General features: G+C 43.4%; 1 protein-coding gene across 1 annotated transcript in view; it reads left to right on the forward strand.

The window, feature by feature from the left end:
• The window catches only part of ANGPTL5 (angiopoietin like 5), a 52,878-nt gene that overhangs the window by 12,158 nt on the left and 20,742 nt on the right, over positions 1–19,978 (forward strand). The window contains exons 2-5 of the mRNA XM_061629612.1: positions 568–715; positions 2,016–2,119; positions 6,858–6,951; positions 9,989–10,089. Coding sequence (XP_061485596.1) covers positions 568–715; positions 2,016–2,119; positions 6,858–6,951; positions 9,989–10,089 — 447 coding nt within the window. The remainder of the gene's footprint in view (positions 1–567; positions 716–2,015; positions 2,120–6,857; positions 6,952–9,988; positions 10,090–19,978) is intronic.

A 19,978-nucleotide genomic window follows, 5' to 3' on the forward strand; every position in this document is an offset into this window, starting at 1 on the left:
GTTTGTTTAAAACTGAATATCTTATTCTAGTGTGCAAAAAGGTGATAATAGGGAGCTGTGAGGATGTGAGCCCAAAGTTCACTGCAGCTTGCTCATATAGTGGAAAACCTTGGTTTCCCATTATGTCTCTTCCGATCTAGGCTCCTTGTGTGAAAAAGCCTCCACAAGGGGATAATTGTAGGCACATGCTTCACATTCAGAAGATCCAGGCAGTAGGAAATCATAGTTTCCCATCACTGATGCTGGACTAGATGGGCCACTGGCCTGATCCAGCAGGCTCTTCTTATGTTCTTATGTTCTTAGCAAGGCCAGTGTGTGGAAGTAAACCCTCATTTTCCACCAAGTGTATGCTGACAGGGTGCTCAGTTTTTATACAATAAATGGATTTGTAGACCAAGGTTTCTCACATTTACGTTTTAGCTATACACTTAAAATGTTTTAGGTATCCCTTTGTTTTGCATTTCTCTGTGATGATAATGTTTTGCCATATTTCAAATTCTTGAGAATCAACAGATAGTTTATCTACATTCTGTACAGATTTGTTTTTTCTTTTGTTTGATATTACAGGGTACTTTCACAGCAACCATTGTGGAAGAGACAGCCAGTCCAGGAACAAAAAATCAATCTGCAGAAGATTTGCAGGACAAGAAAAAATGCTATGTGTGCTGTGATTTTCCAACTAAAGTGTTAAAAGAAGAAAAACACCACATGTGTAGTATGTACATTTGTATTTTAGCAGTTCTTTCCTATTTTTCACTGTCAGAAGTCAACCTATGTAACATCATCATCATTATTATTGTTATTAATATTAATATTGTTATTAATATTAATATTATTAAATTCATTAAATTTATATCCCACCATTCCTCCCATCTAGAAATGGAGACATCCACATAAATAGAATGAAAATTCAAAGCTGAACATTAGGCTTTTGATCCATCTAGCTCAATCCTATATACTCTGGACCAACAGTCAGGGTCTCTAACAGAGGGCTTCCCTAGCCCTGCTAATTGTGCTTCTTTTAAGTGGAGATGACAGGACTGAGCTATTATCTTTCCTGATGTGTCACTACCACCATAGGACACCACCAGAGAATCTGATTTGAACCCACAAACTATTCAAATTCCACTCTGAAAAAGAAGCCGGTTTAGGGCCTAAATACACGTAACTGAAGGAAGAAAGAAAGAAGGAAGGGACTGAAGGTAGAGCCTGACACTGATTTTATGCCTTCTACGTTAAATTTTACCTTTGTAGTCCCTTTAGTACTAATCCCTATATATATATGTATATATGTGTAGATATATATTGTATTTTATTTATTTTAATTGTATTTTATGTATTTTAATTTATTATAATGTTTTTGTGATTTTACTGTTTACAATTTTATTATGTACATGTTTGATTTTATTTTTGTAAGCTGCCCTGAGTGCCCTATTATAGGGTAGAAGGGCGGGATAGAAATATTTTAAATAAATAAATAAAATAAATAACTCTTATCAAGATGATTAGCAATCGTGTTAGCTTTTTTTAAAAAAAAATTAAAATACCAGGCAAGAGGAAGCAGTGATAGTTTTTGGTTTCACAATGTGGAAACAGGGAAGATTTAAGTGTTTTCTTCCCAACTGTAATCTCAGTAAATATACCCCCCAGGTGCCACATTTTCATTAGCAGGGAAAACTTCCCATTGGTGTGAATGGGAGTTTTCCCTTGCTGCTAATTGCCATGTGCACAATCATTACTGGGCGCGCAGCCAGGGAGGGAAGGTTTAAACCTCCCTGTGCACTGCAGTGCCAATTATCACTGCCCCCCCATGGCTGGTATTTAATTAAAACAATCCAACAACCCGATTCCTAATCACATTGGTAATCACGCAATGGTGTGTAGTTAGACCCTTATTCCACTTGAAATATTACCACATAATGCTAATGCATTCCACATTGCTAAAGAACGCTCTGCTGTGTTTCACTGTACTATTGTGAAAACTTTGCAACGATTGACAATCTGTTTGTTTAAAGGGAATTTGCAGAATTCTCTAGTTGAATATGCAAGAAATACCAAGAAGATGATAAAGAACATGATGGATGATCACCAGGCTTCTCTGGATTATCTTTCCAATCAGGTATCAGTTATTATTTGCAGAATGTATTTCTTTTTGTATAGGATTAATACTGCTGAATCCTCCCCTCTTATTCAATCTATATCTCAATGACCTAAATACAAGTTGTATATCTAGGAACTTTCACTCCCCTAAAATAGGTTCACAATTCTGCCCCTTGCTTTTATATGCAGACAATGCAGCTCTCCTTTCTCTATCTAAGGTGGGACTTAAGCGATTACTACGAGCCTTTATGTTATACTGCAGTCAAAATTACCTAACTATAAACTACTCTAAGACAAAAAATTTAGTCTTTTCAAGAAAAAAAAATTCTGGTACGTGGACAGTCAATGCACAACGAATTGCTCTGGTCTCACAGTACAAATACTTAGGTATTATCTTTCATTCAACGCTAAACTGGGCCACTCATATACGAGCCGCTGTTACGAAGGCACGTAACACTCTTAAAAATGTTCTTCGATATTTTTTTTACAAAGGGGGGAGTTATGTGCCTGCAGTTATTCAGGTTTTTAAACTAAAAATCATTCCACAGCTACTCTATGGGGTTCCCTTATGGATCCACACGTTCAATTCTACGGTTGAATCGGTTCTTTCCCGGTTTTTATGCCGAATTTTGGGTTTACCGAGATGTGTCCCGACGGCGGCCCTTAGACTTGAATGTGGTCTACCTTCTATTGAATGCCAAGCATGGATGATGGCTACCAATTATTGGGTTAGATTAGCTTATGAACAGCCCCCGGGTTTCCTATCATATTTTTGGAGTGATACCTTTACATCTAGTTGGAATAAAAAATTTAGGAGCAAACTTGCTTTGTTGGGTTTTTCCCCTGAGTATTTAGCCACACAAACTTCTACCTTGGCTAAATCTGATATTCGAACTCGTTTAAAGGACACAGACTCCCAAACTGCAATTACTATGGCCACAAAAATGTGCTCTCCTATCCACTTTAAATTACAGCCAGAGCCATTCAAGTATGTTCCATATTTGGATTTTCTCACGATACCAAAATTACGTCTAGCCTTTACTAAGGCTAGATTTAATGCCCTTCACTCCGCATTATTGCTTGGGAGATATCAAGGTTTACCCTATGAACAACGTGTTTGCCCCTGCGGGGAAGGTAGTATCGAAACACTCTATCATGTCATGTTTGACTGCCATGTATATGTAGCTGCACGTTGTAAATTCCTATCTGCTGAAATGGAAAGTATTACGCGGGTAGTTCCTGATAATAAGCTAGGTTATTTAATTACAGGAATTAAGAAAGAAACTACAATGAAGGTTGTGAATTTTATATATGCAGCGCAATTGTTAAGATCGGAATTTTCACTTACTTAACAAATGTACTTTATGGATGTAAATACTGAACTGAAATGTATGGCCTCTTGTTTTATATTTACTTTTATTATTTTTACTGTTACATACCTGTAATAAGTCGGGTCTTTGACCGCAAATAAACTAAACTAAACTAAACTGCTGCTGAATAATCTTCAGCTGAACTAAATGCCAAATTCTAGTTTACAGATTTAGTGAGCACCTTTCATAAAAGCCGTTTGTACTCCAAATACTTGGTTATTCTTTACTGCCTTGGAAACAAACTACTGTTAACTCACATGGTTAAAAAACATGTTTGGGAAGAGGTAGCAGGAAGTCATTAAGGTCAGCAGAGATCCAGATAAGAATTGCTTTCAGTGCCCTCTGCAGTAGCTGGATTGTTTTCGGAACCTTTTTCAGTTCGAGGGCCTTATTCCCACATGGGCAGTCTGGCAGCCTCTGCATGCCAGGGATGGGTGGGGCCAGAGGCAAAAAGAGGGCGGGGCAACAGAGATGGCTCTTACTTTTGTATAGTAGGCTACATTCCAGCCACAGAAAAGTGAGAGTTTTTGTACACCCCCACCTCTCCATTCGTCTTCCATGCAAGCGAGAGGTATTATCACAGTTCAAGGATGCATTCGAGCAGGGTAAAAGCACTTGAGGAGGGGGATGCAGAACACAACTGGTGAGGGGTGTGGCCTGGGGAAAGTTCTGAGGGCCAGATAGGGACACTTGGAGGGCCATATTTGACCTCTGGACCTGAAGTTTCCCCACTGTTGCTGTATTCAGTTTGACAATAGATAAATGCAGATTTGGAAGCTATATTCTTCAAAATATGACTTATAAATTGTGTGCATGAGCTAGCCAAAGTTAAGCATTCTTGAGTCACACTGATTTCACTAGAAGTGATTTAGGCTGCAAGGCTATACAGTAATACCTGAGTTAAGAAACCCTCCAGGAACGAAGCTCCTTTAGATGAAGACTTTTTGGGCATGGGGGGAGCGAGGGGCACACACTCTGACATGGTCAGAATGTGGCTCCTTGCCTGCTGGATTGCGTCCGCTGCTGCAAGGGTTTCTCACACGTGGCTGGAATCATGCTCCTTGCTGAGTGTTGCAGGCGCCTCTGCAGTAAGCTGTGGTTCCAGTGCACCAGAAGTACTGTTTACTACAGACACATCTGTGTGAGCCGGCAAGAGCACAATTCCAGCCACGTGAGAGGCACCTGCAGCAGCCGCAGTTGATCAGTTCTCCTTGCCTGGTAGCAAAGAGAGAGAGAGAGAGAGAGAGAGAGAGGGAGAGAGAGAGAGAGGGAGGGAGAGAGAAGGAGGGAGGGAGGGGAGGGAGGGAGAGGAACTGGGTAGGTATTGTTGCGCGCCTCCCCCAATCTCCGAGCGGTGAGATTTCGGGGGTCCCTGCTCCCATCCAGGGTTTGGTTTCCTTTGGGAAGAAGGTCAGCGGAGACTGCGGTGTCTTTATGAAATATGGTTTATTTATTTACACACATTCCAACCTGAGCTCAAGAATGGAGGCGTTCAAGGCATCAGCAGTCCAATATCCAGCTTTTCCATCTGGGTGCAGGGGCATCCTATAGCCATGATGCAGAGGGATAGCCTCCCTGCGTGCCTGCAGCCCCAGCCATTCTCTAGAACACACTCCAAAACTACCAGCACAAAACTCTCCTTGGCTCTGGGGGGGGGGGGGGATGCTCTCCTGAAGAATTTCAATAACAAAAGGATCTTCCTGGCCCATTTCATCAGTTGCCGGGGCAACTAAATAGGCCCATTAACTTACCTGGCCACTCCATTTGATTAACAAAGGAGATTCATCTGGCTAGCAGAGCCAGCCCCCAGGGCATAGGATTCCAAATCAGAGGCTGGAAAGGTGACCCATAGAAATCATCCATTCCAACTCCCCCCATGCTCATAACAGTATGTTGCAGCCACAGTTAGCAAGGAGACCAGAATGGTTATTTTTTCCTCCTCCTCTGTTGGATTCATCCTTCCTTTCTCTGCCCACTCAGCTCACCGCAATGAAGCTTTGTCTCCTCCCCCTTTCTGCCTCTGTTCCTCTCTCTCCCTCTGTGTGTGTGTGTGTGTTAGCTTAACTGCTGTGCTGGAAGAAAAACAGCTGTCTGTGATCACAGTTTGATTGAGTTTTACACACACGTGCATGCACACACATACAATTACTTCAGGGGAGGGAAAGACAGAGAGATGGGGGGGGGAGAGATAAACGGCTAAGAAGCCAGCCTTTAAAGAGCAATGCACAGTTCTTTCTCAGTTCCTGCCTGCTCCCAAGAGCTGCTGCGACTTGAGGACAGGCTACTATGTTCTCATTTTTCCCTTTGTCAACTCAAGCATTCCCCCCTCCTTCTTCTCTGTTCCCTTCTTGAGTATAGGGAGGATGGCAGAGAGAGAAAGAGAACACGAGGTGGTGGGGGTGGCGGTTGCTCGAGTGTACAGGAGGATGGCACAGAGAGAGAGAGAGAGAGAGAGAGAGAGAGAGAGAGAGAGAGAGAGAGCACCAGGGGACACCACTTAATGTCTAATTGTTTAAGTGAGATGTCTTATGTGTTAGAGGTTCTATGAGTAAAGGATCCTGACTTTAAGTGAAGCTACAGTGAGGGGAACTGTGCTCAGATGTTTAGATTGCTACAGTGAGATGCTACATGATAAAAGAAAAAAGGCAAGGCAGGCATCCCTGGATGCATTTTTGAAGAAGCCTTCAAGTAGTCTGTAAAAGGTTCCAACTGTTTTTGTTTACTTATGCAAGGTTTACTTGATCTGGTTGCTTCCTTTCAGACAAGCGTGTTGTTAGTTTTGAATAAAAGTTTGCTGAAACATGTTGAACTGCTGTTCTTCTTCTGAGGTGTAGGAACCTATCCCTATTCTTCCAGTGTTACTCCTACTTCTGGTACCAAAGGTTCTGTTAAAGAAGTGATGTCCAGGAATGCATCTACTTTGTTAACTGAGGTATTACTGGTACACACTTATCTGTGAGGAAGTAAGCTCAACGGGGCTTACTTCTGAGTAGTCATGTATAGGATTACACTGTTAGGCTGTTATTTTATTTATTTATTATTTGATTTATATCCCACCCTTTCTCCCGGCAGGAGCCCAGGGCGGTTATCCTCAGCACTAAGTCCTGTTGAACTCATTGGGACTTACTTTTGAGAAAGCTTGTGTAAGATCGCTCTACAACATAATTCTCTGACTAAAATTAGTGGGCTATGCAACCTGATGCTATGTGTATTTACTCAGAATTAAGTCTTACTAAGTAAGTTTGTTTGGGATTGCAGCATTAGAAGTACCCAATTTTGGCTGGATCACATTCCATGTTAATATTTCAAGACCATGAGTAAAAGAATCCCGTTCTGGGTGCCCCAAAATACTAAGCCTATTTCAACATTCTTCTTGTAATCACACAGGTCAGTGAACTGATGAGTTGGGTTATGCTTTCAAACACAGAGCTATCTAGAAAACCAATTGATGAATTTCCTCATCGAGCCGTTCAGTCTCACGGTAAAAACTTTTTTTCTTCCTGACTTTTACAGTTTCTCTTTTTGCTCTGTAATACTCCTCATACAGCAGTGGCAAAAATAACAAAGGTGGGGGATGCTGTTAGTTGCCCCTAATTTTGCAAGAACAACTTAAAGGTATGTATCTCTCCATCAATATAATGCAGTACTGCTCTTATGTACTGTACAATGTTCTATAATCAGTTGCTCTTTCGTAGTGTATGATCAAGTTTGCCGAGCAGAGACAGATTATTTGAATTGCTAATCTCCTTCTTCCCGAAATATATATATATATAGTTATTTATAGTGCTTCTTATAATGGTCCTTAATATTAGTACTAATCGTTTCTGTGACTTTCACAGCACAATCCTATACACGCTTATTCGGAAGTAAGTCCTACTGCATTCAGTGGCGCTTTCTCCCTAATAACTTTGTTTAGGATTGCATACAAAACGCTTTGCAATCTCTTATCTTTTGATTTGTTTAATTCTTTTATATTGTGGTTTTGTATTGCTTTTTTAAAACAAAAACTGTACACTACCCAGGAATTGATTCTGAGAAAAGGTGGCATAAAGCTGTTTGAAATAAATAAATAAACCCAGTTTAACTCATTAAACAGTGAACATAGGAAGCTGCCTTATACAGAGTCAGAACATCTCAGTATTGTCCATGCTGACTGGCAGTAACATTCCAGGGTTTCAGGCAGAAATCTCTCCCAGCCCTACTGGGAGATGCCAGATATTCAGCTTGGGTCCTTTTGCATACAAAGTACATGTTCTACCACAGAACTACTATTCTTCCCTGTGTTGGGAATTTATTTTTCCAGGCTCCTGGGCAGCAATGGAATGTCCAGGCTTTGCAGTTAAGGCTGAAATTTATATACATACCTCTTTGCTGAGATAGGCTTTGGGAAAAGGGGAGAACAGCTGCAGCACAGGGCAGGGGGAACTTGCAAAAGCTCCCCTGGGCTTTGGTTTTTATGAGCTTTCTTAGGACCTCTAGCCAGCCCCGGGGGGGGGGTATAGAGGCACTGGCCCCTCAGAGCTATGCTTCTCATACCCTGGATTTTTGGGGGGGAAATTATCTTTTTAACTTGTGACATGACAGCCAAGGACAACTTCCATTTAAGGAATGATAGCTTGTTTTAAGAGCAATTTAAGAATAAGACCCTCTGAAAAATTCAGTGTATAATACAAGGCAGTGCACAACACAAGCCTCATCTGAAAGACCCCCAAAGTCTGCTCACTTAAGGCTTCCCTGAATGAGGATCGATTTTTCATGAGCACAGTCATCTTGTAAATAATTACTTAAGTGATCCTGGAAAAAAACACAGGCTGGATAGTGACATGACCCTTGAAGAGTTAAATATTAGGACTTTTTATTATGGACCAGAGTTAGACCCCATCCCTTGGACCTTACTTTGCTCTGCTTTTCAGTTTGTTGTGTTCTCTACCCAGCCAGCAATTAAAATAGGTTTGTCTGCAGTAAGAAGTAAGAGTTTGTTTATTCTGCAGTCATTACACAAGTAGAGCAGGATTGGATGCTTATTGCTAAATGGTGAAATAAAGAGATAAGTTAAAGTGATCTGAAAAAATGTCTACCCAAAGTTACCCTTTGCTCTTTTAACTCTTTTCTTTTTTATTCTTTTATAGTGAGTATACTCACTATACTCACAATCATAGTGCCTAATTTTTTTCTGATTCTTGAGTACTTGATGGCAAAGAATAAAAACAGCCCTAGAGGAATAGAAATACTGCTATATACATTACAGTTAGCTAACTTACTGGTTGGCCACTTAGGCCCAATTTCTGATTTTCCAATATGTGCAGCTCAGCATGAGGCCTTTTCAGGGTTTCTGGATGGAAAAATCCAGCAGCCATTAAAAAAAATCCAATTGCTTTCAACAATTAGTTTCCAAATGCTTAGTTAGTCCTTTACATAGTAGCCAAATAAAAAGTTTTCCTTTCATTTTCCAACAGGAAGGAAAATCTAAAGGTCAGAAACAAGACTAGAAGGAAGGACTCTCAAAGAGGAGTTAACAAACACACCCTACAATATTTATTTTCTCTCTGTCCTTCCCTGAACTTATAGTATGGACAAGTTTGTTTTTCAGGTGAATCTAAAACAGATTCCCAATGCAGCCAAGCTCAGGAGTTCATTGTCATTACCAAAGTAGTTCAGTTCATGAAGAATCAGAACACAGGGACAGATTGCAGGGGAAAGTGGACTGTAGCTATAGCCAAAGTTGAGCTTTTGAGTCTGGTATTCCTGGGGATCTCTCAATTCAATTCAACAGATTAAAGTTCATTCATGTAAGCTCTCTCTGATGGAGGAGGAGTGAGGGGGAAGGTCACTGACTGGGCCCTTGGGCACCAGCTTGCCCCGGGCACACAGATCCTGCCTATTTTACCTACCTCTCTCTTGCTTCCTGTTGCTGTGCAACCAAGAGGTCTTCTATATCTTTAAAAGATGTGCAGGGGGACGGGAGAATTCCACCTTGTGTTTTTTCCCATTCCAGTGTCGCAAGAACACCTGCACTTGGCTAACTTTCTCTTCTAAAGATACAGGATCAGTCTCAGGCCCTGAACCTGGCAACCCTATTGCTTAACCTTTTCCCTGCCACTTTTCCCAGAAGCCACCTTTCCCTCCACTGTTCAAATACACATGGATCTGGCAGACAGTGGTGGCTGGTGATTTCATCATTGAGACTGGTAGGGCAGTAGGCAGGGTGTTCAACAGTAGATGGAGTTAGAGCCCATGACAGGCTGAGCCAACTAATTCTAGTTGTCTCCCCACCTGCCTCCCTGCTGAGTTCCACAAAAGCAACATTGAAACTAAGGTGGAGGAAGGGGTGGAGGAAGGGGGGAAGGAGGGGGGGCAGGCTGCGGTTGGTGGGGCAATGCCCCACTTGTCCTAAAGGGCCCACTGCAGGCAGAGCTATGGGGGCAGTTCAGGGGGAAAGTGTTTGGCCAAGAAAAAGTTGACTCTGCTTCCTTTCACAAAGTTGAACCTGAACTTCCTCTGGTAATGTCGTCTGCCAGGTTTAGATTGCAGCGATATTAAAGATACTGTTGGCTCTGTTACAAAAACTCCAAGCGGTCTCTACATAATCCACCCAGAAGGATCAAGTTACCCCTTTGAGGTAATATCCATTTTTCATGCTTACTTTTTGTTTGGGTGGTGGTTGTGGTGGTTTTCATTTTCTTATGGCAGCGTCAAAGCAACCCCAGTCTCTTTAGCAGTGGTTTTAACACTTTCTAAGCCGCTACCAAGTTCCAGTATTTTTATTCTAATATGGGGGTCCATTTCTCCAACTGGAAATACCTTAGAGGAGAAGAAACATAGTCAATGAAGTGCACTGACAGTTGTGTGAAATGTTGGAAAGCAAATGAATACAATATATTATTATTATTATTATCATCATCATTATCATCATCATTATTATTATTATCATCTTTATTTATACCCCACCCTTTTTCCAAACTGGAACTCAAGGCGGCTTCCAGATAAAAACAAGTCCACATCATTAAGAACCTATAAAAATATAAAACATATAAAATCAGCATTAAAACAGGATTAAACTATTAAGATGTTAAAACCAATTACTCTTAAAATACTGCAACCCAGTTTAGGAGCATACAGGCAAAACAATAACATACAGCATCCTCTTCAGTCACTACCCTTAAAACCTTCAGTTCCAAAGGCCTTCCGGAAGAAAAAAGTCTTTAGCTGTCGGCGGAAAGACTGCACAGAGGAGGCCATTCTTGCCTCCCTAGGGAGGGAGTTCCAGAGCTTAGGGGCAGCCACCGAAAAGGCCCTATCTCGTGTCCCCACCAGTCGCACTTGTGAAGGTGCTGGGATCGTGAGAAGGGCTCTCCTGAAGGGCCTGGGCAGGTTCATATAGGGAGATACGGTCTGACAGATAGCCTGGACCTAAGCCGTATAGGGCTTTATAGGTCATAACCAGCACTTTGAATTGTGTCCGGAAACAGACTGGCAACCAGTGGAGCTGTTGCAGCAGGGGAGTTGTATGGTCCCTGTAACCAGCCCCAGTTAACATTCTGGCTGCAGCTCGTTGCACCAGCTGAAGTTTCCAAACAGTCTTCAAAGGCAGCCCCACGTAGAGCGCGTTACAGTAGTCTAAGTGGGATGTAACTAAGGCATGTGTCACCATAGCCAGATCGGATGACTCCAGGAACGGGCGCAGTTGGCACACTAATCTTAACTGTGCAAAAGCATTCCTGGCCACCGCAGAAACCTGGGCCTCCAGGTTTAAGGCTGAGTCCAGGAGCACACCCAAACTGCGAACCTGCATCTTCAGGGGGAGTGTAACCCCATCCAGCACAGGCTGAACCCCTATTCCCTGATCCACCTTTCGACTGACTAGGAGCACCTCTGTCTTGTCTGGATTAAGCTTCAGCTTGTTCACCTTCATCCAGTCCACCACTGCTGTCAGACACTGGTTTAGAACCGAGACAGTTTGCTTGGAATTAGGTGGAAAGGAGAAGTAGAGTTGGGTGTCATCAGCATACTGGTGGCACCGAACCCCAAATCTCCAGACAACCTCTCCCAGCGGTTTCATGTAGATATTAAATAGCATGGGGGACAGAACTGAAACCTGAGGGAGCCCACAGGCCAACGGCCAAGGAGTCGAACAGGAATCCCCCAGCACCACCTTCTGGGTTTGACCCTCCAGGAAGGAATGGAGCCATCGTAAAATGGTGCCCCCAAGTCCCATCCCGGTAAGGTGACCCAGAAGGATACCATGGTCGATGGTATCGAAAGCTGCTGAGAGGTCCAACAGAACCAACAGGGACACACTCCCCCTGTCCAGTTCTCTGCGTAGGTCATCTACCAAGGCGACCAAAGCCATCTCCGTCCCATAACCAGGTCTGAAACCAGAATGAAATGGATCTAGATAATCCATTTCATCCAGGAATCCCTGTAGTTGGGAGGCCACCACAAGCTCTATTACCTTGCCCAGGAATGGGATATTAGACACTGGTCGATAATTATCCAGAATAGAGGGGTCCAGGGAGGGCTTTTTCAACAAAGGCCTTACAACTGCCTCCTTTAGGCACATTGGAACTCTGCCTTGTTGTAGGGAGGCATTGGCCACTTCCTTCACCCACTTGGCTAGGCCACCTCTGGCACTTTTAATAAGCCAGGAAGGGCAAGGGTCTAACAGACATGTGGTGGGCCTCACCTCTCCAAGGATCCTGTCCACATCCTCGGGTTGTACAAGCTGAAAAGAATCCATTATTATTGGACAAGCAGGAGCCAAAGTTACATCCACTGAGCCTGTATCAACTATAGCATCCAAGTCGGAACGAATCTGAACGATTTTGTCTGCGAAGTGTCGTGCAAATTCTTGACAGTGGGCTGATGAGTGGTCTATATTACCCTCTCGGGGGCCAGAATGTAGGAGACCCCTGACCACTCGAAACAGCTCTGCTGGTCGGCTCCCCGCAGACACAATGGTGGCTGAAAAGAATAATTTCTTTGCTGCCCGCACTGCCATGGAGTAGGCCTTCAGATAGGCTCTAGCCCGTGTTCGGTCAGACTCGCTCCGAGTCTTCCGCCAACGTCGCTCTAGTCTCCGTCTCATTTGTTTCATCACCATCAGCTCCCTGGTAAACCAGGGAGCTGGTTTGGCTCCATTCCGTGAGAGGGGACGCTCAGGAGCAATCATGTCCACCACCCTGGCCATTTCCCCATTCCAGAGGTCAGCCAGAGCTTCAACAGAATCGCCTGCCGAGGTGACAGAAAAAAACCCAAGAGCTCTCAGGAAACCATCTGGATCCATCAGCCTTCTGGGGCGGACCATCCTAATTGGTCCCCCACCCCTGCAGAGGTTTTGAGTCCCAGTGAGTCTAAACCCAACCAGGTAGTGATCTGTCCATGACAACGGAACTACAGAGAGTTCCTCCACACCAAGATCACCATCATCCCATCCAGCACAGAATATAGCATATTCTCTTTTTTTCTTGGGCATTTCAAAGATCCTATTTCCAAACTAAAAATTAACAGGTGTGATTCAGCTCCCATAGAAATGAATGGCAATATTAGCACTGTAATCTATATTTTGGGGGCAAACCTATGAAACCAGCAGTCCTGGAATACATGACCAATCCTTTTGTAGTTTGGAGTTATTTTCCAACTGGCAAACACCCTGAGAGACCTTAGACCTTTGGAAGCTTAGATGGCTGAACCATGTGAACATCAGAGTTTAGTGTGGCCAGGGGGAGAACTACAGAATGTTTTTCCTACAGTCAAAAAGGTTATCTTGTAAAACCAGTGACTTATCAGCTATGTCAACTTACTTTGCGACCTCTGCTGCATCCTTAAGTAACCATCCAGCAGCACTCTTCTGGTTCATCCGGGTACGGGCCTCTGGAGGCAACGGCAGCCTGCTGTGACCATTTGGCCCATCATTTTGAGGATAAAGTCGCTCAACTCTGCTAGCGATCTAGATACGACCATTATGATTACAGTTCCAATGGAGGCGTCCAATGTTATGTCTTCTCCAACTTTGTGGGATCAGTTTCAGTTTATAAGGCCTGATAACAGAGCTTGGAAAAGTTACTTTTTTGAACTACAACTCCCATCAGCCCAATGCAGTGGCCTTGCTGGGTGGGGCTGATGGGAGTTGTAGTTTAAAAAAGTAAGTTTTCCAAGCTCTGCCTGATAATGTGGGCAGGGTGCTTGCAGGGATGCATCCAGCTTCATGTCCTTTTAATCCCTGCTTGTCATAGTTACTGAAATCAAACCAAGGAGGGCTGACTGGGTGGGTTGAGGGAATGTTAAATGCCTCTTTGTGTGAGGAGGTGGCACCTGCAGCCTTAAAAGAGGTGATAGTGTGGCCACTAGAGGAAAAAAAAAAACAGCCCCGGACCTGATGGATGGCAACTATCACCTGGTTGCAAATACGCCTTCCCTGGGAAAGGTGATTGAGAGGGTTGTGGCAGAACAGCTGCAGACATTCCTTGATGAGACTGATTATCTGGATCCATTCCAGTCTGGGTTCAGGCCTGGGGTTGGGACCAAATCAGCCCTGGTGACCCTGACTGATAACCTTTATAGAGGAGAGAAGGACAGGGGCATTCAACCCTGCTCCTCCTGCTTGATAACTCATTGGCTTTCGATACCATTGACCATGATATCCTTCTGGACTGCCTCTGCAGGATGGGCATTGGTGGTACCATGCAGTGGTGACTCCTTTCATTCCTGCAGGGTCGTATCCAGAGCGTAGTATTGGGAGAGTGCTCCTCGGTCCCCAGGTGTTTATATTATGGCATGCCACAGGGCACTATCTCGTCCCTAGTACTGTTCAACATCAACATGAAGCCATTGGAAGCAGTCATCAGGAGCTCTGGAGCAAGGTGCCATCAGTACCCTAACGATAACCAGCTCTATTTCTCCATTGCATCTGAATCAGGAGAGGCTGTGCAAGTCTTGGACCTGTGCCTGGATGCAGTGGTAGACTGGATGAGGTTAATGAACTGAGCTTGAATCCTGGAAAGACGGAGGTCTTGTGGGTGGGTGGTTCCTATGTCAGGGAAATAGGTCAATTGCCTGCCCTGAATGGGGTATGCAGTTTGGGGGTACTCCTAGATCCACCACTAGAGGCTCAAGGGAGCTCTGTAGCCGAGAGTGCTTTCTGCCAGCTTCGGCTGGTATGCCAACTGTGACCGTACTTGGACCGTAACACCCTGACCACAGTGGTCTGTGCATTGGTAACCTCAAGACTCGATTAGTGTAACATGCTTTATGTGGGTCTGCCCTTGTATCTGGTCTGGAAACTGCAACTAATGTAGAATGCAGTGGCTAGACTGCTTACAGGAGCAGATTACTGGCAACATGTTACCCTGCTGCTGAAAGAGCTACACTGGTTGCCAGTTTGCTAGGTTCAAGGTACTTGTGTGAATTCACAAAGCCCTAAATGACTTGGGCCCAGAGTCCCCTAAGGAACTCCTGACTCCCTCTGTTCTATCTCAGTCACTGAGATCTTCTGATGGGGCACTTTTGGTTCGGCTGGCCTCCACCAGGGACCAAGCCTTCAGTGTGGCAGGCCCTGCCCTGTGGAACCATCCCTCCTTTCTTTCAGGTGTCTCTTGAAAACTGAACTTTTTAAATGGGTCTTTGTAACCTTATTTTTTCCCCAACCAATGCAGTATTTATTGATGCTTTTGTTATTGTTTTTAAATGATGTTTTTGTTGGTTTTTACATTTTATAGTGCCTTTGTATGTTGTAAGCCACCTTGATGTACTTCTATGAAAAGTGTGGCTTATAAATACTTTAATAAATAAACGAACTTGTTCTTCTTTAGACAGTGCTGAAAAAAAAGCCAGCAAGTAAGGCCAGCTTAAAACAACCGCTAGCAGCAGTAGCTACAACAGGCGTAGGGGCCCCAGAACAACCTAGGAGTAGGACACAACTATGCTTGTTCCGAGGAGCAGTCCTATGTTCACTTATAGGGAGCTAGTTGTTTTATGCTGAATCACTGATCCATTTACCGTGGTACTGAGTGACTGCACAACTGGCTGTGGCTCTGCAGGGTTTCAGACAGGAGACTTTTCTATCCCTACTTGAAGATATCTAGGATTGAACCTGGGGCCCTAAACATGTACTCTACCATGGCATGGAGGTACAGTCCTTCCTCATATTTATTTATTTATTTAACAGCCAATCATAACTACAAAGAACATTAAAATTATCAATAAAACAGTTAAAAACAAGTAATTAAAAACATATTGAAAACAATTAAAACAGATCAACATCTATGGGCCCATCTATACCTAACCACAAAATCCACGTTTTCCATATTTGGTTGGTGGCCTTGAGATCCATTCATGTCTTGTTTGTGGTCGGATTATTGTGAAAACATAATTATCAAGTGTCCATATGTGTGGGCTTTTCTTTTTTTGCTTTAGCATTGGCCACTCCCCTAAGTCCAACCCTTTTCAGTGATTGGTCCATCATGGTCGTTTGCTTTTCACACACTTTTTCAGAAGAGCGCAGAAACATATCTTTTTTAAATTCCCACACATGTGCAGGTTTGTGGATGTGCTAGTGGGTGGGAAGGAGACAAGGGGCTTGTGTCAGGCCCCTTCCTGTGGTCACCGCCTTGTCATGGTCCCACCTCAGGGTCCTGCTCTCAAAACAGTTCTCTCACCGGCTCTAGCAAAGATCTCACCAGATCCCACTGCTAGGCAGCACCACCAGACACTCCCTGTAAACAATAATGCCTTGAGATTGTGCCTTAGTCTCCTCCTGGCTTATTGCTACGTTGTGTCTGGGTGCAGTTGCAGGCCTCAACCCCCCCTGTATCTTTGTGCCTATAAAGATCACAGCCCTGGGTTGCTCTGGATACCTGATGATGTTACACTATCTCTTCACTGCTGCCACCATTGATACTCTTTCCCAACCTTGGTATATGCCCTGCCCACCCTTCTGGTCTATGAAAGCCCAGCCAAGGATCAGCCGTTTTGGTAAACCAAGAAATATTTATTTATATACACAGGGAATAACACGATTAGTCAACAAGCATGTGGTTTCATAAGATGCGTTACTCTTTATGTTTCTTAGTCATCAATAACCTGCCTCATTACCCGTCTAATCCAATACACCCTCCAACCCTCAGAACCAACCGAACCCATCAAACGAATCCCGCCCCAGCTGTCATCTTCTCATTTATACTCAGCCAATCATAGTACAACACTCATCAACATTCCAACCCATGTACTCCCCCTTCTCACTCAGTCCACTTACCTCATTTACTCTAATAAACCCACACTTACCATATTTACAGTATTGTATATATACAGGGACATCACAGCTTGGCATATGATGGAATGCCCATGGACCGCCTATTGCAGGAAAGTCTGCAGCATTACGTCAGAGTCCACAGACGTTAATGCGATTGATTATCTGTATAGGAAAGCTTATTGGTTTTTCAGTGCTGCTTCTAATGCAGATTTGTGAATGTGAAAATCCATATTAGCTTGCAACATCATATGGACGACGGTGAATTATTGAGGGCACAAAGCTGTAACACTGCAGATTATACAGTTGTATGGACAGGCTCTGTGTGTCTGGAAAGGCTTACCTAAACAGAAAAGTTTTAAGCAGGTGCTGAAAGGAATACAGTGAAAGCGCCTGCCTGATGTGAGTAGGCAGGGAGTTCCAAAGAGTAGGCGCTTGCACACTAAAAGAACAATTTCTTACAAGTGCAGAACAAGTATTGTGTGGTACCTGTAACAGTGCCTGTTCTGCAGAATGAAGTGCTTGAGTGGGCACATGTTTGGTATTTTAAAAAATATAAAATGAAATAGGAAATGGTTTCATGGTCCTATTTCTTAGCAGAGATATAAACGCAAGCAGTAGAGTGAGAATATAAACCAGTCCACACCTTTCCCACAGACATACTAGTTCATCAAATAACTAACACGCAGTCTTCTTAGATAAAAAGATAAAGCATATTTACTCACAACCTTTCATATGTTCAGGAAACATAGGCTCTCGTTTAGATGAAAGAAAAAGTAGTAGTCCGTTTTAGTCTTTGGTGTGATGCTCTCAGGAGAGCATCTGCCATGTGGCCTCTCCCAGAGGTAAAAAGCTCCGTAATGGAGATTATACAGGAATCCCCAGGACAAAGGAGGAGGAAGCCAGGTAACTAATCCCACCCATTAGGAAGTTACATCATGGTAAACAGGTACATGGGATATTTCCCAAATATCTCTTAAAGGGCATATCTCCCTTTTTACAAGGGAACATGAAAGTTTGCCTATTCCAACAGCACATATAGGGTGAGGCAGTCTCACGAGTAAAGTGGTCCCAATCTGTTAAAGGCTTTATATATTAGTAGTAACACCTTGAATTCATATGTTTACACAAATATATATTGGGAAAGACTATGTCTGCTTATGTGAGCAAGAAATGCATTGTGTGAACTGACTCTTGGCCTCTTTAAAATTAAGGAGCCTAAGACTGCAATCCAATACATGTCTACTCAGAAGTAAATTCCATTGGGTTCAGTAAGACTTACTCCCAGGTAAGTGTGTATTGGACTGCAGCCTTAAACATTTAGCTGTTTTTGATTTAAGCTTGCTGGTCTTTCTCCGAATTGTAGCATAATAAAAAAAGAGATGACAGATATTAATGATTGTAAAGAAAACACTGGTTTTATTTACAAATGTCATCAAAGCAGAATACCTATTTGTAAGAGTGCAAGGCTCTGTCTCTCCTTTTGAACGGCTGACAAGAAAAATGATTAATACCAATTTGGCTTGAACGTTTTTATACGGCACTTTAAAAGTAAAGACAAAATGCGTGCCAAAGCTGTGTGCAACCACCCCCCAAACCAAACCACATGTATACAATACTTTCCAAAATGCCTTTATGTTTTCAGTTGATTTGCTGCTATGAATGCTGAAACAAAAAGTGTACATAGGTAAATTCAATCAATGCCTGGCATCAGAAATTATTATATTTAAATATTTATCCCTCCTATATTAGTTATATTGTGATGACCTATGGTTTTAAGCAACACATCTGAATTGATTGATTGATATTTCAACATAGGCAAATTCTGCAAAGCTCAGGTCTTGAAATTTGAAGATTGCAATTCTGTGCGTCTTTAATCAGAAGCAAATTTCATTGAGTTCAATAGTGCTTGCCCCCCAGTCAGTGTGCTTAGGACTGTAGCCTGCTTGAGCCTGCTGATTTCAGTGGATTTAAAAATATCCTAACTAAGGGTGCAATCCAACTTGCATTTATGCTGGGCTCAGGGGAGTTGGATATGGCGGACTTCCAGCTGAGCCGGCTGGATCCCGGCTCAGCCAGAGATCCACTAGAGAAGCTCAGCCCAGTGGAAGCTGGTGGAAGACCTGCAAAAGGGGTGTTCTGGTGGTGTGTCGGAAAAGGGACCAAGGGGCGGACTTACCCGATATCTAAGTCATGTTCTGCTCACTCCCATGGCCCTCTGTTGCGGCAGCCAGTACTGCAGGAAAAGGGGTGACGGAAGGAAACATATATTTTTGTTTCCTTCTGCCGCGCCCCGACAGCACAGCCACTGTCCTCCCCTCCACGAGGCCTCCAAGCGGCAGCTGGATGTTGCAGCCCCTTCCACCAGCTCTGCCTCTGCTGGCTTCGCTTCTGCCGGCCTCAAGCAAGTTGGATTGTTCTGCCCGTGCTGGATTGTGGCTAAAATCTATGTAGATGAGTTTAGAATGTTGTTTTATTTTGATATTGGGCAAAATCATGCATTGTAGCATTTGTATTTTGATTCTGAATTCAAATTATGCTTAGGCTTGTGATACTTGCAGCTCAGTCTTACTACATGTTACTTAGAAGTAAGTCCTATTAGGTTCAATGGAATTTGCTTCCAGGTAAATGTGGATAGGATATAGTCTTAGGGTGCAAGTTTTTGCAGTAGCCATATAAAACTACTTACCCTCAAAATGCTAGCCTGTATTTCCTTCCCATTTAGTCTGAATTTACCCTTTCAGGAGGAAATCCAATAAGTTAAAAAAAACACAACCCAGTTACCAGTTACTTGTTTGGGATATCTCATTGACCTATTTGTAATATTAGCCCCCATTTGGAAGCACTCTTGTATTGTTTATCATTGTATGTGATGTACAAGAGTCCATAATGGACAGACTTAAGATGGTGATCCTTCCCCTCCCTTAGTTGTTATTCTGCTGCCAAAGAAGTACTTCTTTACTCAGCGCATAGTTAAACTATGGAATTTGCTCCCACAAGATGCAGTAATGGCCACCAGCTTGGATGGCTTTAAAAGAAGATTAGACAAATTCATGGAGGACAGGGCTATCAATGGCTACTAGCCATGATGGCTGTGCTCTGCCACCCTAGTCAGAGGCAGCATGCTTCTGAAAACCAGTTGCCGGAAGCCTCAGGAGGGGAGAGTGTTCTTGCACTCGGGTCCTGCTTGCGGGCTTTCCCCAGGCACCTGGTTGGCCACTGTGAGAACAGGATGCTGGACTAGATGGGCCACTGGCCTGATCCA

The sequence above is a fragment of the Rhineura floridana genome, chromosome 5 (assembly GCF_030035675.1).
Source record: "Rhineura floridana isolate rRhiFlo1 chromosome 5, rRhiFlo1.hap2, whole genome shotgun sequence".
Lineage (NCBI taxonomy): Eukaryota > Metazoa > Chordata > Lepidosauria > Squamata > Rhineuridae > Rhineura > Rhineura floridana.